The sequence below is a fragment of the Mus caroli genome, chromosome 13, assembly GCF_900094665.2.
Source record: "Mus caroli chromosome 13, CAROLI_EIJ_v1.1, whole genome shotgun sequence".
In the NCBI taxonomy this organism is placed as follows: domain Eukaryota; kingdom Metazoa; phylum Chordata; class Mammalia; order Rodentia; family Muridae; genus Mus; species Mus caroli.
In genome coordinates, this window is record NC_034582.1 from 94540948 (window position 1) to 94551406 (window position 10459).

General features: G+C 44.8%; 1 protein-coding gene across 1 annotated transcript; it reads right to left on the bottom strand.

The window, feature by feature from the left end:
• Nucleotides 1-1733: 1733 nt before the first annotated feature.
• Nucleotides 1734-9815, bottom strand: Ccnb1 (cyclin B1). The gene is made up of 9 exons (XM_021180223.2): nucleotides 9658-9815; nucleotides 9018-9188; nucleotides 8746-8901; nucleotides 6799-6981; nucleotides 4784-4942; nucleotides 4320-4556; nucleotides 3950-4090; nucleotides 2984-3094; nucleotides 1734-2781 (listed from the first exon to the last, which is right to left on the bottom strand). Exons 1-9 carry the CDS (start codon nucleotides 9676-9678, stop codon nucleotides 2674-2676), a joined length of 1287 nt encoding a protein of 428 aa, XP_021035882.1. The 5' UTR covers nucleotides 9679-9815; the 3' UTR covers nucleotides 1734-2673.
• Nucleotides 9816-10459: the final 644 nt, after the last annotated feature.

Below are 10459 nucleotides of genomic sequence, written 5' to 3' on the forward strand. Positions count from 1 at the left end.
TGTGAGCCTTCATCTGGTTGTTGGGAAATCAATTTAGGACCTCTGCTCACTCCAGTCAGCCCCCACCCCTCACTCAGTCCCTGCTTGCTCCGGCCCCAAAGATTTACTATTATAAATAAGTACACTGTAGCTGTCTTCAGTCGAACCAGAAGGTGTCAGATCTCATTACAGGTGGTTGTGAGCCACCATGTGGTTGCTGAGATTCGAACTCAGGACTTTCAGGAAGAGCAGTCAGCACTATTATCTGCTGAGCCACCTCACCAGCTGTTAAGTGTATGTCAAGTTGTTACAAAATCACTTTGAGAGGCAGAAAGAGTGAAACATTCTAGCATTTAGGAGGGAGAGGAAGGATTGAGGTCCAGGCCACCTGGAGAGGCAGGTTATACAACCACCACATTCAGAATGTTTATCTTTGTGTCCACAGAAAACCACAATCAAATGCAGAACAAGCCCTGCCCCAACCCAGCTCATGTTATCAACACCTGTACTGAAGAGGAGAGAGGAGGCACAGATATTAGGCACCAGGGGACTAGAAAGACTGCTTGAAATTCTGTCTCCTCAATGTCAGGGAAGCTACACCCATGAAGTCTCAACACTAAACAAGCCTAAACCAACCTTCAGCAAGGGTGATAACACAGAAGGGGAAAGTCATGGGGCCCAATCAGGACAACTACAGTGGGCAGTGCTGAAATTATATACATACAAGGACTACTACTGAGCAGGTTATATGTTTATGAACATATGCACAACAATAAAAGCCAAAGGCCATGAACTTGAGAATTCAAGGTGAGGGTGGGTTGAAGAAAGGTAAAGGGGAAATTATCAAAAATCAAAAAAGCAGTTGATTTTTACAAGTGAAAACCCCAGCACGAGGGTAAGGACCCTCAGAACTATACAGTGAAGGCCTAACAAGAGGTTTCGAAGCGCTGGGTGTGGTGGAGCACGCCTTTAATCCCAGCATCTGGGAGGCAGAGGCAGGCAGATTTCTGAGTTCGAGGCCAGCCTGGTCTACAGAGTTCCAGGGCAGTCAGGGCTACAGAGAAACCCCGTATTGAAAAACCAAAAAAAAAAGTTTCTAAGTAACAAGATAGATGCAGATCCACTCCAAGCCAGTGTAACATACAGGTCAAGCCTTGCACTGGCAACTAAACATAAGTTCATGTAGCCAATCCTTGTTAAGCCTTGTGCAGCCACAAAAACTCTTAGAACTCAGTTTAAAAAATTCCTATTATGGGTTGGACAACTGGCCCAGTGGTTAAGAGCACTGGCTGTTCTTCCAGACAACCTGGGTTCAATTCCCAGTAGGCAAATGTCAGTTTATAACTGTAACTCCAGTTCCAGGGGATCTGACATCCTTTTTAAAAAAATATATTAAAAAAAAGAGAGAGAGAGAGAAAAAAAGTCCTATTATTACAGGGGAATAACACCATTTAGACCAGATATGTACACTTAAAAACCTGGGCTGGGATTACAAGGTGTGCACACTTCGGAGTTGGCTGACCTTGGCTGAAAGTCTAAAACTATGTTTATTAGCAACATAAAGTCTCCCAGCACTCGGGAGGCAGAGGCAGGCGGATTTCTGAGTTCGAGGCCAGCCTGGTCTACAAAGTGAGTGCCAGGACAGCCAGGGCTACACAGAGAAACCCTGTCACGAAAAAACCAAAAAAAAAAAAAAAAAAGTCTCCATACAACAAAGACAACATAAACAGTCAAAAGGGCGAATGAGAATTGTGAAAGCTTTCCACCAATACAATTTTATTCAACTTGATATCAGATATATAAAATAAAACAGCAAATGAGACAGGATTCTTTTCCAGGTGGCATTACAAGACAGGAGTGGCACCTTGGTATGGTGGCAGCCACACCCATCTGGCTGTCAGAATTAAAAGCACACCCCTGGAAGAGCTACTATGCACGAAGCCAAGCAAGACATTAAACATCATTTAAGAACACTGTGAAGGACACTGAGAGAATGCACTTTAGTCCCACTGAGGGAATGACTGACTATGTTACACACAGTTTGTTCACACTAGGAAATGCAATATAGGCATTGAAAGGAACGCTGATAGGAATACTGTTGATAAAATGAACCCATATAAAAATATCTCCTTGGCANTATATGCATGATTATATCTATACAGGATATACAAGAATATACCCTTATCTGTTGGTAGTGAGACTTGGGGGCAAATTCTTTTTAAAACACACCTTTAATTTTGAACATNCTATTTTCCAATTAAGAACAAATAAATAATTACATAAAAAAGATACTTGGTTTCAGATCTGAAAGTTGACAACCCAAGAGACAGTGGTTAAAGGTGGCAACCACTGGAAAATGGAACAAAGGACTAGTTGGTAGATTTAGAGTTTAAACTAGAGCGAGGCAGAAGACATGATGATATAAGGACACACAGTGAAGGATGTATATAGACATATAGGCTACAGATATATACATTAGTTGGATCCACTGTTAAAACTAGATGTAGTTTTTAATATACTCCTAAATTCGACAACTTCCGTTAGCCTAAACTCAGAAGCAACATTCAAATGAGTTAAGCTATGTAAAATGAGAAGTCACAACCTTTATTGAAGAGCAAGTAAACACGGTAGGTATCCTATGTACAGGCGGCACATGGTGCCAACTGCATCTGCAGACGTAGCAGTCCATTGGAGTTATGCCTTTGTCACGGCCTTAGACAAATTCTGAACTAGTGTACAGTTCAGCTGTGCCAGCGTGCTGATCTTAGCATGCTTAGATGCTGCATACTTGTTCTTGACAGTCTGTAAGAGAAAAGCACTGCTATCAAGGAAGAAGGGGGTGTGTTGGGGGGGAGGGGAATGTAATTATATTTTAACTTAAAAAATGAAATAAACAACTTTTCTATGGAGTCCTGGCTGGCTCTAAACTCAAAACTTGCCTCTTTCTGCCTTGCATGGTGGGACTATAGGCCGTTAACCAGCCTTAAAACTTCAATGGACTCACCATGTGCTTTGTAAGGCCACAGTTCACCATGACTACATTCTTAGCCAGGTGCTGCATAACAGGAAGCAGGGATTCTTCAGTGTAGGACAGGTAGTGCTGCAGAGTTGGTGTCTAAGAGAACAAAGACATGCTTAAAACACCGGCGGCTTTTTTTTTTTAAATGTATTTACTTATTTTAAATGTGCTCTGTCTACATATACACCTGCATGCCAGAAGAGGGCATCAGATCCCATTACAGATGGTTGTGAGCCGTGGTTGCTGGGAATTGAACTCAGGACCTCTGGAAGAGCAGTCGGTGTTCTCGACTGCTCTTAACCACTGAGCAATCTCTCCAGCCCATACTGGTGGCTTTTATAAACTTACTTTCTTTCTTTTTTAAAAAGATCTACTTATTATTATATGTAAGTACACTGTAGCTGTCTTTAGACACACCAGAAGAGGGAGCCAGATCTCACTATGGATGGCTGTGAGCCACCAAGTGGTTGCTGGGATTTGAACTCAGGACCTTCGGAAGAGCAGTCAGTCAGTGCTCTTACCCACTGAGCCATCTCACCATCCCTTTTCTAAACTTTCTAGATGCTATTTAAGAGTCTGGTGGGTGGACAGTGTGATTACATGTGAAACTTAAGACATCTCTTTGTCCATGTATACTTCTGGAAGAGCTTGAGCTCTCAGCACAATATTGTAACTGTGGCTACTCTACCCCAAGATCAGGATAGCACCCAGTACATGAGAAATGCACCTCCAAGGATGTGGACGGGCTTCTTAGATCACTTGGTGTGTGTGGCTTCCTTTCTCCAAAGGGTGTTATCCTAAAGCCTGAAGTTAGCTACAGAACTCTGAGATGGCAGTACAGCATTTGGGTTACCATTTATGTTCACACTCCTTCCGTATTAGGACCCAGGAGAGTGATCTAAACACCAAGTGGTCCGTTCGAATGCTTGGTAGTTTGGTGAGACAGCTTACCCATTCACCGTTGTCAAGAATTTTAAGGGCTAAGCAGAAAGCCCCAGCTGCAATTTGAGAAGGAGCAAAATGCACCATGTCGTAGTCCAGCATGGAGAGCTCCATGAGGTATTTGGCCAAAGTGTGCTGCTCGACGTCCACCTGGAACAGACCACACACCACTCTAAGCCTTCAGCACTAACTTAAAAAGCCCTGCCGGGACTACAAACTCTCAAAGACAACTGTCCCCAGAACGTCTTAAAAGTAACCACAGAATAGGTAGTTAGGTCAGCAGCCTTGTTTTTAAAGTGTCTAATGTATTTGACATTTTAAGTTAGCAGCTATGGTTTTTCTCATGTGACAAAACAAACATTTCTCAAGGAATCTGTACCTCTCCGACTTTAGATGCTCTGCGGAGGAAGTGCAGAGGCAGAGGGCGACCCAGGCTGAAGTTCAGAACTCTGAGAATCTTCATCTCCATCTGTCTGATCTGGTGCTTAGTGTACGTGTTGTTAGTCACAAAGGCGAAGTCACCTATTTCTGGAGGGTACATCTCCTCATATTTGCTTGCAATAAACATGGCCGTTACACCAACCAGCTGCAGCATCTTCTTGGGCACACAACTGTTCTGCAATGGCAAGTTCAATCAACAGAATGCACTAAAACATCTCAATTGATGACACCTTACCTCCCAAGAAAGGATTCAGTTTCAGGCTAGGTATAATAGCTCAGCAGTTAAGGTACCTGCCTACCATGTATGGGACCCTAGGTTCAACCTTAAGTATCCACCTCCCCTCCTCCAAGATTCTCATAGAGCTACAACTGAATAACTCTCAATTACTGAATGACACATACCTGCATGAACCGATCAATAATGGACACAGTCATGTACATGGTCTCCTGAAGCAGCCTAAATTTCATCTGAACCTGTATTAGCCAGTCAATGAGGATAGCTCTCATGTTTCCAGTGACTTCACGACCCTGTAGGTATTTTGGTCTAACTGACTGCTCTTCCTACAAAAGAAAATGTCAGTTATTTTAGAAACATCACGACATCTACCATCTGTGTCCATAAAGACCAGTTAGCAAACATCAAACAGCTCAGGGCAGAAGTTCACCAAGAAAGCAAGGTTTGCAAAGTCATAGCAGGTTCTTCAGACTGTTGACAGAGCGACCATTCGGTTAGCCAGAACGATTGCAACTCACGCCCTGTACCCATCAGCACCTCAGATCTTTTCACTCACAATTAAGTTTTATGATGCAGAAAAAATAAATTTTAGATCTGCTGCTCCATGTTATAAACTCAAAACACCCACAGAGCGTAACACCAAACCAAGTTCTGCAGCGTTAGAACACAAGGCTTTAGAAGTACTAACAAGAATAAAAACGAAGACAGCTAGTTTCGAACCAGATAGCTTACTGAAGACTACTTTAGAAAATATAGATGTGGGCTGGAGAGATGGCTCAGCGGTTAAGAGCACTGACTGCTCTACCAGAGGTCCTGAGTTCAAATCCCAGCAACCGCATGGCGGCTCACAACCATCCATAATGAGATCTGACGCCCTCTTCTGGTGTGTCAGAAGACAGCTACTGTGTACTCATATACATTAAATAAATAAATCTTTAAAAGAAAAATACAGATCTTAACAAAGAAAGGGGACCAGCATCACGGCTTCATGGGCTAAGGCCTGCTGACCCCAGGACCGACATAAAGAAAGGCACAAGGAGAACCTACTCTTGTTTTTTGCTTTTCAAGTCAGGGTTTCTTTGTCTAACCCTGGCTGTCCTGGAACTCACTTTGTAGACCTGGCTGGCCTCTATCTCAGAGGTCTGCCTCCCTTTGCCTCCTCAGTGTAGGGAATTAAAGGCGTGTGCTGCTGCCATTCTGAAAAGGAACCAACTCTTCAAAGCTGCCCTTTGACCCCCACATGTGCCCACTCACACAACAAGGCTTAAAAACACTATTACAAAAGAGATTAAAAAAATAAAAAACCCAACAGCTAAAACCAATGACAACCTGAGAGGACAGGGAGGGTTTAAACCTGATAAATCTACATTTAGCTATATATAGAATGTCTTGTTTAGAAAGATAAAAGGGCAAGTTCCATTAATAGAAAGCTTTCAGGGCTGGTCAGATGGCTCAGTGGGTAAGAGCACCTGACTGCTATTCCAGACTGCTCTTCCGAAGGTCCAGAGTTCAAATCCCAGCAACCACATGGTGGCTCACAACCATCCGTAACGAGATCTGACTCCCTCTTCTGGAGTGTCTGAAGACAGCTACAGTGTACTTACATATAAATAAATCTTAAAAAAAAAAAGAAAGCTTTCCAAGTAGGCGAAGGTGATGAAACCAACTTCCATCGTTCTCAGACAACGCACTCTGACACAGAAAGCCTGGTGTGGGACAGCCACTGTCCTTTAGTCATCTATCCCCATCTTAGACCCACAAGAATAGGACTTTCACATTTGTGACATGCGTAGTTTAGGAAAGTTATCTCCCTATATAGAAATTTTATATTCAAAGTGGCAAGTGCACTTCATGGGGTTAATGACTTTATTTTTTAGTGTTTCAAAACTAACAATAGCGTTTCTGTTCCCAACAAATACAGTGCTATTTGTTGTTAAAAAAATGTCAAGTGCGCTGTTGATAAAAATCTTTGATAGTTGAGTTGGTATCACTTTAATCCCAGCAGCCGAGAGGTAGAAGGATCTCTGTGAGTTCCAGGCTAACTGATCTATGTATATATATGAAAAACACAAAAAAATAAACCAAGTGTATATAGTGGAACACCACCCTTTAAATCCAGGACCAGGAATATTGATCCAGGAAGCTGCAGTTAGAGAAGGCAGACTGCAATGGCAATACTGACCTCCAGTTGTCTGAGGTAAGCATAGATATCTTTCACATATTCACTACAGAGGTTTGGGTCCGCTCCATCATCTGCATCTACGTCACTCACTGCAAGGATTACATCCGAGAAAGCCTGACACAGATACTCCTCTGCAGGCGCACATCCAGATGTTTCCATTGGGCTTGGAGAGGGATTATCAACCTTAAAAAAAGAGAGGCTCCGTGAGACAGGCTACATTAAGGGAAGGAAAGTCAGTATCTCAGTAGGGCATTCTCAATAAATGTCATTCATTTTACTAATAAAGGGAAAGCAGTTCAGACTCTTCTTGGGAAATGATTAACACTGGGCTAGAGTGATAGTTATAGCTGTAAAGAACATCTGCTGCTTTTGCCAAGGGCTGGAATCCAGTTTCTCTCCAGGAACCAGGACTCAACCTCAGCTCCAGGCTATCTGTCGCTGTCTCCCAGCCTCCTTGGGCCCTGTGCTCATGTGCAAACTCACATCCCACTCATGAAAAACAAATCAGACACGTAAACAGCAAAAACCTAACAAACAGAGCCAGGCATGGTAATCCAGGCCTTTAATCCCAGCACCTGGGAGGCAGATCTCTTTGAGGTGAAGCCAGCCTGGTCTCCATAGCAAACTACAAGGCAGCAAGATCTGGTCTCATAAAAAAAGAAACCTTGATTTAGATTAAGGCAGTTTAAAAGTAGGAAAAACTAGGCTGGCAAGCCCGGTAAGGGTGCCTTGTTGCCAAGCCTAACAACTGAGTTCAACCCCTAGAATCCGCAAGGTGGAAGAACTGACTCAAAAGTTGTCTTCCAACCTCTATAGCTGTGTACTCACACACAAAATACAAAAAAGATGGGAGCTGGAGAGATGGCTCAGCAATTAAAGAGCCCTCGATCTCCAGGAGGGACAGAATTCAGATCCTAGCGACCACACTGGGTGGCTCACAAACACTTGCAACTCCGGCTCCAAATAACTCTGTCTCTTCAGGCCTGACACACACACGATTGGGCACAGACACACAAAAAAGTACTCTCAATACTAGTAGGTAAAGCAAGTCAAAGGAACAGATAATAAAGTCATTTATCATCAGCTCAGCCCCATGTGAACTGGATTCAAAAGAATGCCAAGCCTGCAATCTTTATTCAGGTGTATCCAAGCTCCTGATTACAGAGAGCCCAGGCTAGCCTTGAACTTGCAATCCTCCTGCCTTAGCACAAGTGCTCAAATTACAAACATGCATCAACCATAACACCTAATAGTAATATCTGGTGCCTTTGATGTGTAGGCTTTTTTTTGTTGTTGCATTTTTGTCTTTTGCATTTTAATACTCAAGGACTGAACCCAGGGTCTCCTAATATGCTGAACACAATCTAACAGGCTACAAACTCAGGCAAACTTCATTTTTAGGCTTAAATGCTAACCCATCATCATTCCATCATTATCATCTTTTTTTTTTGTTTTGAAATACCGAGTTTCACTATATGTAGCTCTGGCTAGACTGGACCTTGTTACAGAGACTCAGAGCCCCACCTGCCTCTGGCCAGACAGAATACTGGGATTCTACCAAGCACCCTATTTAATTAATTAATCTCATTTCTCTGTCTGAAATCTTTTGAAAAATATTTTTTGAATATACCATCCCAGCATTGGAGGTGGGAATCTCAAGTTCAAGGACAGCGTGAGCTACAGACACAGAAAAGAAAATGATTTATGCCCACCCCTGTGTCCCAGGCCAGCCAGGAGTACATAGTGAGACTCTGGTGTCTACATAAAACAAAAAGCCCCACCATATTTATCTGCCACCATTTGACACAGGGTGCTAATACTCACCCCAGAGTCGTTAATGCATGTAAAATGTTTTTGCTAGCCACTCAATAATAAGTAATATATTTAAATGCTGTCATGTGCATCAAAGTGAAATGAAGTCAGAAGAAATAAAAAAGCTAAGTTTACCAAAATAGGTTCGGGAGAAAGCTTCTCTTCTCTAACATGTTCAGCCTCAGGCTCAGGCTCAGCAAGTTCCACCTCTGGTTCACACACAGGCACCTTCTCTACAGGTTTTGGTAGGACTTTAACAGTACCTTTTCCAGTACCTAGCGTTTTCGCTTCCTGTGGATGAAAGGGAGAGAACAGAAATGTTTTCCCAAGGGTGACAGCCAGAAGATGGGACCTTTTCAGGTTAATTGGGCTAGGGCGATAGTTGCCCTTTTCAGGGCGATAGTTACCCGTTTCAGAGGCACTCTTGCCTGTAGCTCTTCGCTGACTTTATTACCAATGTCTCCAAGAGCAGTTCTCGGTCTCAGCCCGGGCTTGGAAGCAGCAGTAACTGTCACAGGCACACGCTTGGCGCCTGCCATACTGACCTTGGCCTTATTTTCTGTGTTAATTTTCGTGTTCTGAAAGAAGTAAAAGAACAACTTGAGAAGGGTCCACGGCAGCCCCGAGGAAGTCACGGGTTAATTAAGGCGGGACCTAACTAAGGAAAGCAAGGGTGGTAGGATCTAGCCTTGTCAGCCGTGACAAGCAAGTTTCCACCCAAATCTTTCACCTCTTATCCAGCTTCCCCTTAAATCCTAAGCCACCCTAAACATGGTGAATTTACATCGGAAAGGATGCCATAAAAGCCTCTGTCGTAGACAGCTCTCCGGGAAGGCGAAGGATTCACCCTGGGCCTTCACCATTAAGAGCACAGCACCCACTCCCCACGAGTCCTGCAGCCCAGATAGGTCCAGAGGTCTTTTTCACCCTCCATAGGGTGGGTCCTCAGCTCCCCGGCCTCGCCGGAGCCCTCCGGGATCCCCCTCCCGCTCCGGGATCCCGCGGTCTTCTCCCGCCGCGACGACGACAGCACCTGGCCCGACTCACCCTAGTGACCCTGAGCGCCATGGCTCCTCCGAAAGCAGAGGTTCCCCGATCCGAGAAGACACCCTAACCTCTGGCTATCCACAGCTAAACACTAACAGCCGTTCCTCCGCAGCACGCCGGGAGGAGTCTGCCGGGCTCAGGTTTAAACCCCGGGCCGCTCGTTCCTCATTGGTCAGTTCGTGGCACTCGCTTTCTTCCCATTGGCGCCGCGGGTTCCCGTAGAATGCGTTTCCTGGGCGATCCCGCGATCCCACGTTCGGCGGGGGGCGGGGCCAGAGCGAGGCTGCTGCTGGCAGCACCGCCCACCCCTCGCGAGGTCAGGCTCTACGCCTGCGCACTAGCCGTATTGCTGCCAGCTGCCTTAGGTAAGCATGGCGTGCAATGCTCACTTGTGTGCTGTCCAAGCTAGCCCAGGCGACTCCGTTTGGACCTTAGAAAAATGACTGTGGAGCCGCCACGGTTCAGAAGTACGCATAGCAGTTTTGCTGTTGTCCTATTTATTGTTCCTCATCCTCTTCTATAGAAGTGCCAATACTATCTTAAGAGTTCCCGAAAGCAGCCGGGCGTGGTGGTGCACCCCCTTAATCCCAGCACTCTGGAGGCAGAGGCAGGCGGATTTCTGAGTTCGAGGCCAGCCTGGTCTACTGAGTGAGTTCCAGGACAGCCAGGGCTACACAGAGAAACCCTGTCTCAAAAAAAAACCAGGGGCTGGAGAGATGGCTCAGTGGGTAAGAGCACCCGACTGCTCTTCCGAAGGTCCGAAGTTCAAATCCCAGCAACCACATGGTGGCTCATAACCACC